Source organism: Chaetodon trifascialis, chromosome 22 (assembly GCF_039877785.1).
Source record: "Chaetodon trifascialis isolate fChaTrf1 chromosome 22, fChaTrf1.hap1, whole genome shotgun sequence".
NCBI lineage: Eukaryota > Metazoa > Chordata > Actinopteri > Chaetodontiformes > Chaetodontidae > Chaetodon > Chaetodon trifascialis.
In genome coordinates, this window is record NC_092077.1 from 9,903,956 (window position 1) to 9,924,784 (window position 20,829).

General features: G+C 43.8%; 1 protein-coding gene across 8 annotated transcripts in view; it reads right to left on the bottom strand.

Annotated features, from left to right (window-relative positions):
- dock4b (dedicator of cytokinesis 4b) overlaps positions 1–20,829 on the bottom strand; it is a 103,254-nt gene that overhangs the window by 38,359 nt on the left and 44,066 nt on the right. For all 8 annotated transcript variants that reach the window (XM_070992007.1, XM_070992006.1, XM_070992001.1 and 5 more), the window contains exons 9-21: positions 18,351–18,432; positions 18,118–18,178; positions 17,853–17,985; positions 16,978–17,066; positions 11,587–11,712; positions 8,727–8,851; positions 8,008–8,170; positions 5,839–5,945; positions 4,123–4,276; positions 2,850–2,947; positions 2,572–2,655; positions 1,756–1,856; positions 646–727 (exon numbers count right to left, since the gene is read on the bottom strand). In XM_070992007.1, the coding sequence (XP_070848108.1) occupies positions 646–727; positions 1,756–1,856; positions 2,572–2,655; positions 2,850–2,947; positions 4,123–4,276; positions 5,839–5,945; positions 8,008–8,170; positions 8,727–8,851; positions 11,587–11,712; positions 16,978–17,066; positions 17,853–17,985; positions 18,118–18,178; positions 18,351–18,432 (1,405 nt within the window). The remainder of the gene's footprint in view (positions 1–645; positions 728–1,755; positions 1,857–2,571; positions 2,656–2,849; positions 2,948–4,122; positions 4,277–5,838; positions 5,946–8,007; positions 8,171–8,726; positions 8,852–11,586; positions 11,713–16,977; positions 17,067–17,852; positions 17,986–18,117; positions 18,179–18,350; positions 18,433–20,829) is intronic.

The window sequence follows — 20,829 nt, forward strand, 5'->3', positions numbered from 1 at the left end:
TTTAGCTCATGAAATAAGCAGTTTGTTCAATGAAATATGTATAATAACCACTTTTAAACCACACAAGACCAAGATTTATTGGCTATACTGCAGTGCTCTCACTGTGTCTTCCTTTTTTTCTTTATTAAAAACATTACAAATTTATCTTAACACGTCCAGCTTCACACTTTCAGTATGAGATGTAACCTGCCTGAAGGAGGCGCTTTCAAAAAACCTCATGGAAGACATTCTATAGGTCCCTCACAGGAGGAAACCCTGCAAACACATCTGCAGGGTTTGACTTATATATTATTTACTGCATGACAGAGTAACATTTACCTCTGGTGTAGAATGTATTCTATGAATGACGAATGAGGAAACCGCACTCCAGAAGCTGCAAATGTTCTTCTCTGACGGCGCGAATCATTAGAATAATGTGATGTGGATTCCCAACACCAGAGGCATTGCATTTCTGCTGATTAAAATTGCATGCGTCGTAATGGATTGAGGAGGGGAATAATGAATGATGGCGCGATGTTTTCGCTGCTGATGGGGGGATAAATTAGCAGGAGTGGCAGTGAGAGGGAGAGAGTTTGTTTGTTTGCGTTTCTGGATGTATCTGTGTTGATGCTGAGCGCGTGTGTTGTGCTAGAGCAAATGCCTCACCTTGAGAACCTGCTGTATGTGATCCTGATGCTCTGCGTCAACAATGCGGTCCACGTACCACTTCAGCACTTTGATCAGGTCCCTAGAGAAGACACACACACACAGTATCACCGCTCACCTCTAGCTACATCGCACATAGCTTCTCTCACTGGATTTAGCAAACACACAGATGAGGCAATGCGGCGTTTTAACATGAAATACTTCATCGCACAAAGTTTAAGTCAATTTCAGAAACTGCTCTTGGTAGTTTTTCATAAATACAGCTGCTTTGAATCTTAACTCTTATGAATAATGACCCAAGGATGACCCGCAAAGTCAGTGCTTCAGTATTAAAAATTAGTGGAGTTTAGAAGAAAACTCAGATCTAGGCAGATATTTCTTGAGAGGCATTCCTTCATGCAGCAGTAAGATTGTGACAAAGAAGGCAGACAGTGATGACAGAATGTAATCAGGCTTGGATGACACCCTGGGTTCCTTATTAATAACTAAAGATAGTTGCAATGAGGAAAAATAGAGATATGCACGCACCATTTTTGTGTTAATTAAGGTGTGACACTTCTAATGAAACAATATCGCAGTTATAAAGAGTTTAAAGCAGATGGATGTCACAGCAGTAGTGTGTGCGTGTGTGTGCGTGTGTGTGTGTGTGTGTGTGTGTGTGTGTGTGTGTGTGTGTGTGTGTGTGTGTGTGTGTGTGTGTGTGAGAGTGGGTGCATGCAAAAAGACTGGGAAGAAAAATAAATAATAAATTACAGAGAAGAAGACAGCACCAGCACGGTATCTTAGCAGGTACAGAGAGTGTGAAGAAGACAGCCGGCGAGAACAGCAGGTTGTGAATACGTGTGTGAATGTGTGTGTGTATGTATTTGATGGATGGGAGAGGGAGGAGGAGGAAGGAGGAAGCAAGCACAATTTCATAATACATCAGCCAGGGGGCACCATAAGCATTTCGTTCGCACTGGTCTGGTGAATAAATCACAGAGCAGAGCTGAGTTGAGCTGCCTCTCAGCACTGACGCAGGTTCTCTGACTGCTTGCCCACGTGATACAGACAGCATGTCATTAGGATACGACACACGGCTGCGTTACTGCACGCTGAACGGCCACACACCTGTAGGACAAAGCTCCAGCGAAGTGGCTCTCGATATAGGTGTCCATGACTGGTTTGAAGTGCTGGAATTTGCTGTCCTGGAGGAGGTTGATGATGTGGACCTGGAAATAAACAGAGAGGACGTATTAGCAAAAACATAGAAGATAAGTTTCTGTGCAACTGTTATGGTTGTTATTTCACTATATGACTTAATCATATATATTTTGTCTGGTATCTGTAAAATAAAATAGATACAAATAAAGTTATTTGAGTTTGAACAGTGTTTAGAGCCTAGCACAGCTTGAGTTCAGCTAACCCAACACAGTGTGTAGTTTGGAAAGTAGTAATCCTCAACATTTAAGCGAACATAAAAACAACATTTGAAGTGATATGATATGAGGGGAAAGGAGAGTTAAGATATGCAGACATCTATACGGATGGTTGTCGTGAAATGCGGTGAATTTGTCCGACCACAGACGCTAAGTCCACTTGTCAAACTCGCGCGATTGATCTCGAGGCCAGAAAAAAGGAAACCCGATGGCTGCCCCGGCTCGCTAGACCTTTTCATCACTGATAACGCCACGCTGAGAGGTGAGAGTGTGTTCATGTGTCAGTGTGAGACTGATGGAGAGGGAGAGAGCCAGAGAGATCAATCACTCGCTCTATCAGCGCAGTGCAGCATAACCGGGGTGAGATTGGTTCAGCGGGCTCTGTAGCGTTACATCACCAGATCTTTCTCCGACGGTTGGCTTGCGTTTCTGCTTCCTGACTCAAACACGGCGAGATCGGGCTTGACACATGAAGGAAGAGGAGGAAACATAAAACACAAAAACTTACCAGTGAATCAAACACCTTGAGTCCGTATCTCTGAGAGCTTTCATCCAAAATACCAAAGAGAGTGTCCAGGGTGTCCTGTAGAAACTGTGGAAGGGAGCAGAACAAAGGGGGGTTTGTATGTGTGAGCTGGGGCGTCAAATGAACTTCAGTTTTTGAACATCTTCATCCTCTCAGCCTGAACTTGAAAAACTCCTGGACTGAAATCAAATCAGAAAACAATCAATACTACAAATGGCAGGATTGCGGGAGCACTTCAGAGAATCTGATGGCGGGCCTACTTTGACAATCTCCGAGCCATCGATCTCCTTCAGCTTAGAGAGGCTGTCGTTGATCCTTTCGGGGTGGGCTCGCCACTTCAACAGGTCCAGCATGTCACCTGGAGACAGGACAAAAGAAGGGGTAAAATGAAGGAGATACAAACCAAAAAATGACAAGCGCAAAAGATCAGGATGCATCTCGTGTTTGTTTGTAAAGGAACGCCGGATGATGAGAGCTGTGCACACCTCAGATCACAACGCATCACCACATCCTTCAATTACAGGCCCAAAACTCCTCTGAATCCAAACAACTGATGACATTTTCAAGTGCAATGGGATAAAGGAGATAAAAAGTCATCTTCCTGAGCCAGGGTCCCCAGACGCACGCATGAATAAAACATCAGCCTCGAGGAGAAAGTCTTTTAGCTGTCTCTTTGGATTCTGTTGAACCTGAAGTGTGTCTTTTCATAACTTCATGTGCAAATTCTGTGCCTTGTGCGTGCGTGTGTTTGTGCGCGACTGCATCTATTTTCACTAATCTCTCAAGTATACTTTGTCATCAGACACTGCGCATTACATCTGCAATCAATTCACAGACAACGTCAGATGGATTCAGGAAATTAACAGCCTTTTGCAAGCAAACTGGACCTGTAGCTTTTATGCTTATATGCCCTACCATCCTCTTAATGATGCAAAAAAAACATGATTCATCATTCACTGTTTTTGTTACGGCCTGAAAATACTGTTGCGTGGTAAAACGTGACAGTGCCTGGTGAAGTCTGGAATGCATCAGTGGCTCAATCTGTTTCAATCTGTGATTATTGTTGCGATTGTTTACAGTATAAATGAGGGAAAACGTGATCAGTGATGAGCTAAACCTGCAGAAAAAGGAATACAGATCCCACTCTGCAAGCAGATTTCTGAAGGCATAAGGATTTATTAGCTCATTAGGGAGCACTGCAAACTGGACGCTATTCCCACCATCCTGCATATTCACACACTGTCACTAACTCTCTTGCACACTCGTGCCTCCCTCTGTTTTTTTTTTCTTTAAACATACGCCGTTTAACCATTTTGTTAGCCTCTTACGACGTGTTGATAACTATCTTTGGCAGTAACAGTCGTATCTTCTGCTCACTGAGCTGCACAGGAGCACCAGCTAGTGTATTAATGTACAAGCGAACTCAAATTTGAAATGTGACAAGACTTGGAGTGTAGCATCCACTAAAAAAAAAAAAAAAACACCACCTCGCTGGGCGAGTGGCCAAAATGTTAATCGCTGAGTGTAGTTTACCGTTCTGCGTGAGCTTGGTGGAGCAGAGGAAGCTGGTGATCCAGAAAGACTCTTTGGTGCCTTTCAGGGTCTGGTTGTTGGATGGGAGGTTGGCTTTGGAGAATGGCAGCTTCAGGTAACGCGAGCAGTCTGCCAAGCTGGTATTCTCCTCACACTGGAAAAAAAAAAAAGCAAGAACAAAAGCACACATTTCGTGAACTGGCACAGGAGATTTTTAGGAAAGGAGCGCGAGAATGTGATAGTTCTGCTCCATTTTCGTGCAAATTTGCGAAAACATTTCATTGGCTGCGCGCTGCGTATCAGTCAGGATGGTGACACGTGTAAAGCTAATCAATCGCAGAACTCTGCTGTTATTTTTGGGGCTTCACGTGCAGCTTTAATGCACAGCTGAGGCCGCTCGGGCTCTGAAGCCACCACATCGTTTGGACTGATTCTACTGTGTCTATTTTGGGTCTGAGCAGAAACTAGGCCATGCCAGTTTCATTGAGCTTTTCAGCAACTTCAATCTGGCATTAGACTGGGCCTTTTCCCCTCTCAACAGTGGGAACACACACACAAGGCGACCAGAGTTGTCCTCTCAAACTGGCAGGCTCGGGTTAGAGGGGTCTGGTAGGGCTAAATCTGGCCACCTGACAGGAAAAGAGGACGGTGAAAAGAGGAGTTTTTGTTTTTGAAGACTACATGGCGAACAGTAAAACAAATAATCATACTTTCGGTCGCATTTCTGCCTCACTTCCTATAAAACGCATGCACTCCGTGCTTTTCCGTCCTCTGCAAAAGCCTGAGGTTTACGCACACACCCTTCGCCTGCAGCAGAGGAAAAGTATGCAGTCTGCAATTATTCCGAATTATACCCAAGACGGCCCTGCAGTAGCTCTTAACTGGGGATGCTGGCCGTTTTATTTTCTGTAGTCTTTTGATGTGTCAAAAACCGAGATGTGTGAAAAGACGAGTGGACGTAGAGAGAGACAGAGTGGACTGAAAGGAGACGCTGTTTGTGCAACCAGTTGAGTACCAACTGTTACACAAACACGCATCCGCTGACACTCGCTCGCAGTTAAATTCAACCCCACAGCATGACAATGTTGCGTAAGTGGGCATTACTCATTGGCTCTTCAGCTTGCAATGGAGCGATGTGAGCTGTTTGTCAGCCCGTGGCAGCAAACAATGCGATAACAGGATGACCGCATTTTGCCATTCAGAGCGAATGATTCACATAATCATGCACACTATGTAATCCCCTCCGACGAAGCCTTGGCGACACCTGTATGAAGCAAAACAGCGAGTGGGTTCGCTTAAGAGAGTCTCTAAGGTGCAATTTGCCGACAAACAGGATGACCGTGAACTTTTTTCTTTCTGTTGACTGAGATCCTCTGTTTTTAAACTGCACTTATAAATGTCGCGTCAAATGCGTCGTGCAAGGAGTGGAAGAGGACGGCCCACGGGTAAAAGCCAAGTAGCTTGAACTAGCATGCGATGCAGATCACAGCCCTGTTATTGAGATGATAACACTTCAACTACAAAAAGTCGAAAATGCTGAAATTATCACATCCTATTGATTCAAAATCAGCCTCAATCTTGGATGGAATTACACATTAAGGTGAATATTAAAGACTGTACAGGTGCCAAATAAAAAAATATCCTGCAAAACACACAGTCAGCTTGATGCCATGTTGTTCAGAGGAAACCTTGGTGGTGAGGGTACACAGTTATTACCTTATGGATAATGAGCTCATGAGTGCCATCTGGCAGAGTCCTGCCGTCCTCCTGCATCAGTGGAACAAAGGAGTAGCCAAACAGTTTCTTCTCTCCCTTGTCTTTAGCTGTCAAACAACAACACATGGACATGATATTGAGTCCAAAATACACCAGCACAGGCGGCGAGAGAATAAACAAAACAAAACTCGTATTATGAAACCGGTTATGCAATGTGATGAACAAGGTGAGCAAGTGCATCTGATGCTTTGCCTTCAGTGCATTTATTCTGCAATATTCTGAATGCGAAGCCGGCCAGGGCAACACGTCTGACCTGAGGAAACACCTGGTCAAACACAAAACATATCCAAAAGCTGGCGAGTTGTTTGTTAGCCTGAAAACAAAGTCTCCCGAGGACCCAACCCTGCCGGCACATAGCAACTACAACATATTTGGATTCTGTAAAATTGCTCTTCAAGGGCCTGATTAAAGTGGGCTGCTGTGTTTTTTAAGAGGCTTTCTGAAAGCTCTGGGCATAATTTACATTGTGAACACATGTAATCTGATTTATCTGCTGCTTTAGCAATAAAGTGCTAATGTGCGCACAGCGGGAAGTGAGAAGTGTAGTGTTTCTATTCCCTTTCATTGCAGCACCAGTGATTCATTTAGGCAGCATCTACCAGCCCTCTGTGTGTGTGTGTGTGTGTGTGTGTGTGTGTGTGTGTGTGTGTGTGTGTGTGTGTGTGTGTGTGTGTGTGTGTGTGCGCATGTGAGTGCGCGCTTTCTCCCAGGAGAAGCACTGTGTTAAACTTTTAAAATCAGTGCTGCTCCATGGCCATTTTATTCCCGTTGCTTCGCTGTGATTAAGTTTTTCCGCCGGGAAAGTTATTGCCTACAAGACTCAAGACTGTAAACTTTTGATTTTTGTTGTGTGAGGTTCTTTTCAGACAAGTTTTGCTCGTCTAGAAGACCTCATAGCCTCAGGGAGATTAAGAAAGATTAGGTGGTACAGTGTGAAACTCGGGCTTAGCTGAGTTTGGCGGACCAGGTAGAGAGCGGTGTATCTCTAAACCCACTCGACCAAATACACTCTGCTATATAGCAGAATTTAACGGTTTGAGGGCTTGTTACGATTTTAAACTGTAAACGTGGAAAAACTGGGTATCTTTCTGCTGTCTAGCAAGAGAAAACACTGCTCCTACGGCGGCAACAGCGTTCTAATAATAATAATAGCACTTCTTCAACTGCAAATAGTTTCAATTTTTTGAAATACTCAATAAACAATCGGCTTTAATAAAGCTAAGTATTGCACTGCTGATGCTGACAGGTCCTTACACTCCCCTTTAGCACCATTTAGGAACAACACTGGACTCCCCGCAAACAAATTAACAATTACTACTGCTACATAATGAGTGCAAAAACAAGATAGCATTTAAAAGCAAATTCGGAAAAAATGAGCTTTCTGTTTTTAATTAATTGAAAATGAGAGTGCCTGCTAATCATATTTATTCAGGCAGGTTGTCCCAGAGTTTGAGAGCCCTGCTATTACGTGTAATATGGTCTCCTCAGTTTTTTTTTGGTGTCACCACAGGCTTAAATTGGGCTCTTAATAGGCAGCCCTTGGGGTAGCAATGCTAGCATTGCCAGCAGTAATAAGGCTACTATATCTACTGCACACAGACACACAGCCTCCCAGCTTGGCTGCAAAAGGCATAATAATATCAGCTTGTTATGAGAGAGGAGACTCTGCCTTCCCCCCACAGCTCAGGGGAGAGGGGGAGAGAGTGAGAGTAATATTTTGGTCATAATTAGTTGTAAGTAAGTTTTGTCTCATTAGGTGAGAAGTTGGACAAACTACCCTCATTATGGAAACGCTCAAACAAACGCGCACTTATACATTTGGACGCTGTGTATTTGTGGGTGGCACTAGCCTCGGGACTTGAGGCTGGAGGGCTGGTAGATTCAAGTGAGCAGGAAGGTGAATGCTTATTGTGCTTTTCCCCCTCCACAGCAACAGCTCTTCACCTCCAACTCCCCTGGATTATCGACTGAAAAAAAAAAACAAAAAAAACAGCACCTCTGGCTTTCACATGCGCACAGCTAGTGCCTGGAAATGTGTGAAAGCTCAGAGCAAGTCACTTAACCTCTGCTGGATAAATAAAGGTTATCCACGACGCCGTTCCCACTTACTGGAGCAGTGCCGGAACTCAAACCGGACGTGCGACCCTCGAAACATGTCGACTGGGATGGGCAGCTTGATCTGCTCAGCCCAGCGGGGGCTGTTGTTGTGGTACAGCACCAAGGAGTGGTACTCGTCCCCGCCCGGCTCTCCAGAGCCAGCAGCCACGTGACTCTGAAAGACAGAGGCAGAATGAAAGAAAGAACAGGAAGTGAAGACAGGAAATGAGAGGCTGGGCTTGAGGATGAGGTAAAGGGCAGGTTTGAGGAGCGCGATAAATTAATGAGCCAGATAGGACCGTACTGAAAACCTCCCACGCCAGAAGAGTGAGAATGACACGGTTTACATGTGTGTGTTTATGTGTGTTAGGGGGTTGCGTGCCGTGTGGCGGCGGCAGGCTTATATTTGAGTCTATTTTCTGTTCAAGGCCGAGGCAGCGCAGGAAACCACAGAGGCAGCCTGTCACAGTGCTGCACCAGAAATGGGAAACACACTGGAGAGACACTTAGCTCTCATCTGGGTCAGCGATATTTAAATGAAGAGTTTTACTCCAAAATAAGACACCCCCTATTGAGAAAGAAAAACGAGTAAACTAAGGACTTAAATAAGGCATTTAGCGCCCTTACACAGTGTTCCACCCTTAAAAATGAAATATTTTCTCAATGACATTTATGCTACTTGCAAAACAACTACGACACACGTAGTTGATGGGGAAAAAAAGTGTTTTTACCTTGAGGATCTGTCCATCGATATCCAGCACATAGACAGTGATCTCTACATTCCTGGCTACGCTCTTCCCACCCTTTTCAAACTCGCCTTTCTCCAGCGTGACGTAAAGGTCATTCCTCATCTCTCCTGCAGGAACAGGAAGGAAAAAGAGGCAACAAAGCATTGATTATGCACATGAGCATGCATTATTAATGACCTCTCAACAGCTTGACGACAACTTTTAGTGTAATGCGTCATGACAGGGGTGGACAGCGGTCTGCATTAGCGGCAATTAATGATAGATTTTCTGCTGACAGGAAATGTAAGCCTGAGCTGTGACCTTTGACCACGAGAAAACACAATATTTAATATCATCTGTTAGCCTGAATCCATTTCTTACATGTATTTCGAGCAAAGACTACATACTGGACGCTGACTGGCAGGTCATGGAGGGTTGATTCACAGCAATAACAAGAGGCTGTATCATCAGGCTTAACACACACAAGGAAAGGAGTGCACAAAAAGCTATCATTATGCTATTTTAGCTAGCATTTTAGTTAGCATCACTGGCAGCTCCTCATTCCTACATGCAGTTGTATGGCCTATAAATAAACTGTACGAGAAGATAACATAAACATTACGTACACAATGCAGAAAACATGTAGTGAAGATAACAAGGAGTCACAGAGATCATCCTGAAGCCTCAAGATTTGAGATGTAATCCCTCAACTAGCCAAAACAACCTTATAATAACCTGGTACATGAACATGTGTAAACAATGAGTCGAGTGTGATTCATAAAAACAAACATCCAGCCTATATCGCAGCCTTTTCTTCAGGCATGTGCTGCCATCTGCCAAAGCACTAAAAGGAAAATAATCCCAGGAAGTAATATTCTACATGGGTTTTTTTTTTTTTGGTAGAACTGCAGCTGAATGTACAATGACTGGGCCAGGCACACATTTATTTCCTTCTGCAGGGGAAGTCAAAATGGTGCAAAGTACTCTGGGTAAGAAGGGGGATAGGCCTGTTTCCTCTGCAGCCCAGCTGTGGTCAGACACATTGTAAAATAGATCCCCTATATAACCTCTCCCAGTGTGTGTGTGTGTGTGTGTGTGTGTGTGTGTGTGTGTGTGTGTGTGTGTGTGTGTGTGTGTGTGTGTACTCTCATCATATCTCTATCTCTAGGGTCAACATTGATTTTCTGCTCTTAACAACAGTAACCATGGCAATACAATACAAGGCATTCTATATACACCCATACTGTACACTCGCTTCACACACACACACACACACACACACACACACACACACAGACACACACACAAAGAGAGCAGGAAGGCAGACATACTCGAGGGCAGTTTCTTAATGTACAATAGGAAAAAGGGAAGTGGAGAGGGTGGGGCGAGAGCGGCTGAAGAAAGAGAGGAGAGAGAGAGAGATCCAGTTGGATACAAATCGAGAAAAGAGAGACAGAAAAAGAGGGAGAGACGGTTTCCTAAGCCCAAGGGCAGACTTACACAGGCGGAAAGGGTGAGAGCACTCAGCGTTAAGGGTTTGTAGTCAGACAAAGACAAAGAAAGAGACAGTGAACATAAATCTGTGTTAGTGAGGCGCTGGGGGACCCAAAGTCTGTGGTTCCACTTTATCTGTGTGACCAGACAGCACACCTCACTTATTTAAAAGAACAGCTCTACTGTGGATAAAAAAAAGAGTCCCCCGACATCCAGCTCCCATAAATGAATGAACAGACAAAGAGTCAGAAAGCTAATTCAGACACCTTCCCCTCTGTGCTCTTTCCACATATGTAAATATAAACATGTGCATTTTTTTTCCTTCCCCTGTTTCATCTTACATTTAAGTGGTTGTGCATTTGTTACCACGGCAACCCCGTCCAGCCTGAGGGTCTCTGCAGGGGTCTGTGTCATTTAGCGAAGCAGCTATGTAAGTGATGCCTATCTGCCTGAATGTTTCATCTTTGCGAGGGCACCCTTAGGTGGAATTCAAATATCTGCCTCACGCAATACAGTATGGATGTCAAGTGTTCCCCAGGCCGCTACAGTGGATAATATACAGCGGACCAGAGTATAATGCAAACACTAGAAAAGACATTATTAAGTTTGTGACTTCAGAAGCTGTAACTGACATTTTACATAGAAATCAGTGTTTTATTAGTCTTACTCATTGATGTCTCCAGTTTATTACTGTATCTTCACACCTGCTGCCCGCGAAGTCTTTCTCGGCTATACCCATCTTATGCATAGAAAATGATGTTTTATGTCAACAGCAGTAACATGAGTTTACGGGGAATAAATAGGAGAAGGACTGGGTCGGGCCAGAGCTGCAGCTGGGGCCTTTCTGTGTGGAGCTAACTTCTTATTACCACACTGATAGATAGGATAAGTAAATAAATAGCTGGATGGATGTTGAATTGGATTGTTAGGGGGATCAGAAACAGCCAAAGAAAAGCAACTTGAAAAGAAAATCAAAGGACAAATTAATCAGTGCAAGCCATTAATTGATAGCTAAGTGATCTCTGGGATGTGTAGTGGTAAAACATCTCAGCAGTGACTGCTGAGCACCAAATATCAGCAAAGTAAATGTTGAATATATAAGAGCTGAAGTGGTCGAAAGGTTAATCTGTTGCAACTCCAAGAGTGTTTTTAATGGTCCTATGTAATAACATCTCCCTGAATTTGATGCATGTCCTCTTGAACAAGGACCTCGGGGCAAGATATAATATAGTGAGGGACCAGCTGACATCCATGATAATCAAAACCACTGGACTGGTTAAGTTCTTGAGCATACTGAAGGGTGGAAATGGCTGAGAATCAACCTGGCGTCCTGTCGTTCATGCATGTGAGCTTGTTTGTGGTGTCCTACCTGGCATGATGATGTCAGAGAAGCCCAGTTTCCTGGTGATGGACACACCCCGAGTAAAGAGGACCATGTACTCTCTTCGCAGCTGCTCTATGTCCCCATGGAGAAGCTGGAGGGCCACCGCCAGACCTGCAAAAAAAAAAAAAGCAATACCAGATTCAAATCCAAATCATCATATTCCTACATTACAGCCACGACGTGGCCTTGATTTTCCCTCCTCTATCCCTTCCCAAAGCCACTCAATAAAAAGTTCTAAATATATCACATCCCTATTCCTAACGCTATAAACAATCCGGTACTGTGAGCTCAGGAAAAAAATATTCACGAGGGCATATTTCCAGTTTTATTGTAGCCGCATGGACTTTAGAACCAGAGAACTACAGTAATACCTGCCAACAGCAAAACTGTGTGTACGGAACGCGAGCATACACCCTCACATACATAAACAAAATGCAAACACCCTGTGAGTCACCCACGGCACTTTTTTATTAACAGGAAATCCTACATGAAGGCTGTCGTCTCAAATCAATACCCTTATGCAATAACTCCAAATGTCAGCGCAGCTAAATTAAAGCACTGACTTGTATTTAGAGCTCCATATGTTTCTCCTTGATGTCCGTGCGCCTATGTGCCCGTCCACGCTCGTGACGAGAAGAGACCGATATGCAAACAGCTTAACGGCAAGGGAGTGTGTGCGAGACAAGATGATGATGATGATTATTATTGTTGTGGATGTTTTCAGGAAAGTTGGGAGGCAGTGGTGAAATGGTTCATTAGCTGCAAGAGATTTCAGTCACAGGGAGTCAACAAAGCGACGTGACTTGTTTGCAAACCTGCAAGCAATATGCCAAAATATGCTGCATAGCAAAGGCACAGAGCCGCATAAGGCAGGGAAGCTGGGGGAGAAAAAAAGAGTTTGAAGGCTACCCAACAAATTGTGAATCAGAGAAATGTTGTAAAGGCTTAATTCTGTGCCTTTCTAGGCTGATTATTTTGCGCCAAAAAGGACAGACAACCTGCATAATTCATAAAAAAATGCTAATAAGAGGCTCAGAGGGGAAAATATAGAGTCTGCAGACAAAATGTGTTATTGTGGCTTTCTCCTCTTTGTATTTTAACAGAAAATAAACCTTATTTTGAGTATTAACATCACATAGTCCATTGGAATTAACTCCATCTCAGTTTTGCTAGCCGTCTGTCAGTCTATTAGCAATATCTATATTTAAATAGATTATACATTATATATACATATATATTCAAATACATGAATACACTTACACTTCACACAATTACGCATGTGATTTAAAGGTAGTTCAGGCACTCCAAATCACTCAAATTCGACTAGAGTCAAAATGTGAGACTACTTACTTAACTTACTGCTACTGTGCTAACGTTAAGCTAGTTACCTTTAGCATGAGTTTAGCAGGGTTTTCTGGGTACCATTATAGGATTTAGCTGCTGCCTCATTACTTATGTGGAAAAACAAACTGAATTACTAAGACTATTTAACTGAAATGGATAGCTTTCAATTATAGGTAACAGCGAGGAAAAACTACATTTTAGTTTTAGGTTCAGCTAAGAGCAGCTCAGTAGCTAGCTCGAACTTGATGTAGCGTTCTTGCTTTAGCTGTGTAGTTGGTTGCTTCTCTGCAGTTAGCATGATGGCTGATTTAAGGGTTTGCATATTGTCAAACCAGAGCGTAGTTACGACAGTATTGACAGCAATACGAACCAGAAATATAGTTACTACACAGTGTAGTCACTGCAAAGTTTAAAAAATATTTTTATGGTAAAACAGAAAAACTCTGATACTGGTCTTCATTAAATTTGACCACATATGTAGTCAAACAAACACACACACACACACACACACACACACACACACACACACACACACACACACACACACAGAGGGACATACTACACAACAGTCACTTTGTCTATACAGTTCAAAGGTAACACACACACAGTCCATCAACAGTGTGTTCAACCTGGCACAAAGGCCTGGTGGGAAATGAAAGGAGAGCCCCATCAGGTTCCAGCCGGGTCTAATCTGCCTGCCCCTTAATGTGGATCAAGCCTTTGGCTTTATACGCACATAAACGAACACACACACAGAGACAGGCTCTAAAAGCTACTGCAGGGCTACAATTAGGCAAACCGGCTTCATTACTATTCCGCCTGGTATATGTAGCTGACGTTGACAAAAACACCCTCAACCTCGGCTGCCCTCAGCCCACCCGGCCTGCCTCTGCACAAACCCAACAAAACAAGAGAAAAACACAAACAGTGGAGTTGTCGCAGCCTCTTCTGTCACTGCCTACGCTCACACGGAGGTGGGAGCTGAATTACCTACCTGACCTGACTCATACAGCACCAGATTCTTATGAAATCCCTTTTATGGAGCACTGGGCTACATGTAAACAAAACCACCGTGTCTCCCATCAGGTCCCACTCTCATCTTTCGAATCTGATCACCCCTAAAAGCCCCACGTGACCCGGAAGCACACAGGTGAAGAAAAACGAGAGCCAGTATGCTACATGTGAACAAAATAACCGTCTCCCTACATGGACTGCCTCTCTGCCTCTTTATTACCCAAACAGCCCAGTGTTCTTTATACTTTAAGGGCAGTGCATTCATCTCTCCCCTGCTAATTGGCTGCTAATAAGAGACGCCTGGCATGCTGCCAGGTCTGTTTGAAAGGAGAACCACACAGCGACACAACTTCAGACACACACTAGGATGCACACAAAGATAGCATAGGCGCACACATATTGAAACATGCACACATACAGCGCACACACAAATGCACATTGCGTTATCTCACTCTGCTGCACACTTGTTTTAATTGCCCTCCTGACACTAAGTGTAATAAATTGTGGTCCTTAAATTATGCATGGTGTTCCATAACTCCTGCACGGACGTTTTTACAGGGACAAACTGGAGAGGAGACACTGACCTGTTAGCTAAAGATAAAATATTCTCCCTCTCTTATTTGAGCAGGGAAGAGTTAAGGCACAGGGATGAAAAGGGTCAGTCTGAAAGTTTGCATTGGCGATGAACTAAAACTCACTGGAGTGCTATTAGACAAAGAGCAGGTGTGTATGTGAGTGAGGGAGACATGTAATTAAAGAGATAAAAGAAGTTATAAAGATGCAATAAGAGCCCAGACCTTGCAAAGTCAAAATGTCAAAGTGAATACAACGGCAATAAATTCATTTTGTCCAGACAGATGAATGGAATACATAAATGAAACCTAACATTCAGTGCTCATTATCTTAAAAAATTGAAATTATTACCTCTACTTTTGTGATTAAAGCATTTTTTTTCTGCCTGGGCTCGATGTCAAAGTCACTTAAGTGGCGGAAATGTAATCTTGGAACAAACTTGCTGGAATTACGCATGCCGGGGTATTGTAGTGACAAAAGATTAAAAGCGCTCCTCTCATTCTAACGCACTATGAAAGAGAGAGCAGTCAGGCAAATCAGGCGTTCAGGCTGGATCAATGGCTCGAGCTGACAGCCACTCAATAGCTAACGTCCAAGTGTTTGTGACAAATTGCACGTAGCAGGCAGTGACGGGAGCAACCCTTTAAAATAATTCACTTGCATTTATGACGTGTGTGCGGCGTGCCAAACGAGAAGCCTGAAGAGAACACTTGCGAGTTGAGAACATACTGTGAACTAAGGCAACACGCTGTCTTCTGCCAGTAACGCTGCTCACTTAAATCAGTGGGAATGTTTTTGATTACAGAATTGCTTATCTTAAAGATGGCACTTTCATCCAGCATGAGACACTGAGTAAGCCACATGTCTGCAGCGTTATCTGCCAAAGGTCCTGGAAGTTTAGCATCAACAATGCGCCGCATTATCTGCATGCTTCATCTGGAATTAACTGTGATAGCGCTTGTGTAGCTGTGTGCTATCTGATAATACAGCCAGTCAACAGTAAGTAGTAAATTAAGCTGGTAGAAGAACACATAGAAGATTTTTCAGCGAGTGGTTGCGTAATATTCATGTTTTAGTGTCATTTCTGCTTTATCAGAGGCGAATTTCGACTTTTCCTGCACTCATCATCACAACTATGCAGCCCCTACATCTCCGTCTATTCAACACACAGAACTTCAGCTGGATGCTGCAGTTTCACATCGAACCAGAGCCGTGCAAAGATGCTGCTCAGATAACGCAGCATGTGCTTAATGGCCTTGTGTCACTCGCTTTAATTACTGCAATCCCTCACGCTTGTGCAAGATAATTCATGATCACTTCAAACCCCTGAGTTGTACAACTTCTCAAGTAATTATTGGTCTTGCAAGGGAAAGTGGAAAGAGGGGCTGAGTCAGCAGATCGGTCCCACAGATTGTTGACGTTCCTATTATCATTTGTCGCATTTCTGCAGTTTGCATGCTGGTAGTCCTCAAACAATTATCACCCTTTTCTGTGCGGCGGACGACGGCGCTGCTCTGAGAAAACACGAGGGACACGTAAGAGGACAATGAATTGACACGCAAAATGAGCGAGTTTGCAGCAACATTTTGCAGAGGCATTTATGTAAATCAGCTTTTAGACAAACTTCTGATGAACTGTGGCTGATTGCTTACTGTTGATTGGACATGTGCCCCTTGATGCAAACAGCTGCAAACAAGCCAACACTGTTTGATTCGTGATTATGTCCTCTAACTTCACACTAACTTTGTACCCTGTTTGGACTTCTTTCACGGTAGACTATAGTTCATCCTGGGGTATCATTTTGTGGTAATATGATTTTGTGTAAACCATAAAAAAGGGCTGTTTTCAATTGAGTATATCTTTAAAAAGGATTAGCAAATGACCACATTCTGTTTTCTTTCTGTTTTCCAGTGGGTCCCAACTTTTTTTGGAATGGGGATTACATAATCAACAGACATGAAGTTTGAAACTCGACGTGGAACAAACCTCTTAAGATGTTACATGACATTTCTTTGACGTTTGAAGAACTGAACTGAATGTTCGCATTCTCCACCGACCTGTTGCTATGGCAAACTGCTGATGCTGTTGTTCAGCATGATGCGAATGCAGCTATTTATAAAAATCATCTGAATGCATTTGCAACCGCAGGCTTCCTGCAGACACAGCCATACGGAGACTGATCTGCTCCCCTAAAGAGGAACTTCACTTGCACATAAATTCCTCCTCAGACTGACTGGAAACAGACTATGGCACGATAAGAGACTGATGATGCAAGGCAGCTAAGTTTGTCAACCATGCAAAATGAAGGTTTTGTGAAAGAAGTACCATCGGGCTATTGAATTTACAGCTTTGAAAGCATGAAACAAAGGAACCAGCTTGTTTAACGTCTCAAACTGAGATAGGAGGAAGCAAAATGAGGTAGAAATTAAAAGATGCGGTTCTTACCAGTGTTGGATCCTGACAGGTTGTACCTGGAATTCGCCTTTTTGATGATGTTCTCATGGATCTGGTACCACTCACTCTCAGTGTTACACCTGAGAGAAAAAGATGAGAGAGTAACATAAAATAAGTCTTTTTTGTAGATTTTCTACTCCAGTGATTCAGCTTTCCCTTGGATAAAATGGGAGAACAGAGGACAGATGACTAAAAGAATGTTTGGCAGAGGCCACCTGACCTTCAGTCTTAATGCTCCTTTGCACCTCTAACAACTGGCTGACATATGTAACATGTAGTTACTGTATGACTCACTGGAACTTGAGTCACACATTTAATGTTATATGAATCACAAATGTAAGTAAAAAGTTACTGTGACTACAACACTACAGTGTTCAGATTTAACTAGGACAAGTTAAAACAAATTCTTATAGTATTTCCACTGACGTCTTGTCTGGACCTAATTCTGAAAACATTTGGCTCAGAACTTTAAAGCTAATCCCACTAAAATCTCTCTGGTGTTACAGCAGGTACAGAGAAAGTGGTTGTATGTTCTTCTGAGCTGAGTGTATTCGGCCAGTTGGTCTGATCCAGCCACAATTTAGGTCAGACTACTGTGTCAACGGTCGCCTTTTCTATCCCTCAGGACATCGCGTAGACTAGGTTGGACCACAAAGTCGTTTTACTGCCACTGTTAGTAAAAAAGCTGCTGAAGGACAACAGGAAAAGGTGTATTTTAGAAGTAAAATGTTAAAACTGATACCAGTCATTAAGATGACTCAATTAAACAAACATTTTTTAACATGTTACTTAGCACGCTTTGGAGTTGCTGCTAGACGAGCTGAAGCGTAGCATGATTCAAATACTGGTTGTGTACGGTGACTTACGCGTAAACCTTGAGCAGGTGGTCATCCTTGGAGTCAGCAGTGAGGAGATCGGCGATGCTGACGACAGCGCAGCCAAACGGCCGCCTGTACTGCACGCTGCACAGATTCTTCTTCTCTCCTGCTCCCATTCTCCCTGTGCATACACACACAAACACACACAAACAAAGAAGCATCCAGAGTCAAAACAGTACTGCTACAAAAGCCCAGGAGATTTAAAAGGCATGTCGAGCTCAGCGGAATAAAGAAGCAGCAGCAAAACTCCCACCGATTCTTATGATGTGTACAACGATGTAGACATCTTTCCGTAGATCACTGCTTCCCAAATCCTGATAAAACAAGAAAACATACTTAGGCATCAGATTCAATCATTGTAAACAAGCTACAGAGCAGTGAGCTTTTAGCTTTCAGGCTAATGGAACATGACTTCGGTCAGCTTTAAACAGCTTTAAATTGCTCCCAATAAATCCCTGTAAGCACAAAGTCATGTTCACTACTCACCACAAATAGAGTGCATTGTCTTTCTGTCTTCTCTGGCGACTTGGGCAGGCCGCTCTTGTTCAGCTTGACAAAGAACCTTTCGCTGTACAAGAGGAGAGACAGAGGGAGGGAACACACGTTGAGATGAATGGGGTCAGGACTGACGGCTGGGTGTCATCATAAACAACTGCATCCAAGCCACTGCTAACAGGAACAGAATTAAGATTAGAAAAAGTGTCAGAAATGTCAAGCGCTGAACGGCGGGCACTGGAGAGAACGCTTCAAAGTTGGAGCTTCAAACCAAAGCTGTCTGAAAGAGACTATGAGGCAGGGGGAAGACAGGCAGAGAGGGAGCAGAGACAGATGGAGAGAGGGAAAGAAAAGCATACACAAAGCTTGAATTACTGAACCAAATCCCCAACACGGAATGTCTGTAACATATCCGACAACAAGTACATCCACACGTGGCTCCTCCACGGATGGATAAAATATTCAGTGTGTTATTTCTCTCCGACATGTTTGAGCACAGATGCCGCGCCGTCAGCAAAAATGGTGATGGGCTACAACGAAAAAATGCACAACGTCAGTGTGATAACTTCCAAGCTGGTTGTCATGAATCTTCCAGTTGTGACAGGGCTTGAGCGAGACCGTTACTGGCACAGTTAATACAGAGAGAGAGGGAGACAATTAACCTGCTAGGTGCTGGTAAATGGCGAAGACACTGTGCTGTGTGCTGAAAGGACAAATATGCAGCTATAGCAATTATATGAGTCAGGCTGTGCTGCTGCGTTTTTTTGTACATGACAAGAAACAGTTCAGTTACTAATGAGTTGTTTGGCCTGACATCATTTAGCATAAGTGCTGTGCTAATGCTAGTGCATGAGAACAAGTCTACAGACAAGCTATCGCCAAGTCAGCAAACAACAAGTGTTATGCTAGCAGCTCCGTGAGGCTGTAATTCCACACAGCGGTGCTTTGAGCTAAATGCTAACATGCTCACATAGACAATGCAAACATGCTCGTAGCAGACATATTCACTTTAGCTTTTTTAACTTTAAAATCTGAAATTCACAGCTTCCCACAGCAGAATGAACCATCTCGAAGGAACAACTCTGGCCTCACACGCCCCCACAACCCCCCGCCTTCTTTCATGCAGGCGGGAAATGAAGTGCATGTCGGGCAAAAACAGAAAGGACAGAGACAGATCGCATTTTCATTCTCTTTGTACCCCGTCCTCTCGCTCTCTATCTCGCACACACGCTCAAAGAGAGGCACTGGAAGCATCCTGCTGGGCCCGTCTCATCCTGGCTGGCGAGCTGAGGGCTAATCCAGTTAGGTGACTTTCACAGTCCACTGATAAGCAGGGAGAAAACCTTGTAATGCACCAGTGCCTGACAATGAGCCAAGTCGCTGGCACGGCTAGCAGGCGCAAGCTACAGTAAAACCCATTCACACAAGAGCAGAATACACCCCAACAGATCCTATATAACTTGACTTCATGCTGCATACAGCTACAATGGATTAGGATGTTTTATAATAGTGTGAGCTATTAAAAGCTCTTCTTACAAGCTTAAAACTTGCCACGTCGCTTCCATGATGTAAATAAGAAGCTGCCTCTTGTACTGTAATTCAGTGTTTTGTGGATGTAGGGCAGTGGGCACTCGTGTTTGAATTAATTAAGCTCCTGATTATTAATTATGCACATGCTTATGATTTTTCATACATGTATTCCTTCAGTAAAATGTTTCCCTTTTAGCGAATAAACCAGCTGAGAGGCAGTGTGATTCAGAATCAGTTGATCCTCATTAGCTGCTCTCTGTAACTTTCCAGACCATTTATCCGGCCATATGGAGACGGATTCCTATGCATTAGACATGAGCCTCGCGCACGTTTCTTCCCGTACCCTAATTAGTGCTCTATTGTTGAAACCCCAACTGCCAATTAACAACCACTTCTGTGAACAGACACACAAACACAAGTCTCTTCCACGTCCTCCCCTGACGCCGACTCTTCTCCCTCACAGCTGCAGCGTGTTGATCACCCGAGCTAAGAGGACCAGTGTCCCCCAGCGGGACCTTATCTCCCTCTATCACTGCTCGCATTAACATAACATGAATGGCCGATTTCCCTCCCCTTTGGGCCTGCATGGTGCCCGCTATTCCCTCTCCTGATATCGATGACTGCATTAGGAACAGTGCTCTCGTCCAATGAGGGGGTGAGAGAGAGGGAGCAGGGGTAGGATAGCGAGCGTGTGAAACGCTGGATAAATTAACTGCCACTGTTGCCTCCCACCCCCCTCCCTGAAAATCTTAAATCTACCCCAAGAGGCCACAGGGAAGAGGAGAAAGCTGCAAGACAAGACAGTGAGGAGAACAGACAGAGGACACACAAGGCCAGATCTGCTAACTACCAGCATCCCTTTGTCTGAAAACACACACGATGCCTCTGCAGTTCTCACAGAATGAGCAGATAAACATGCACACACACAGTCGCACATGTC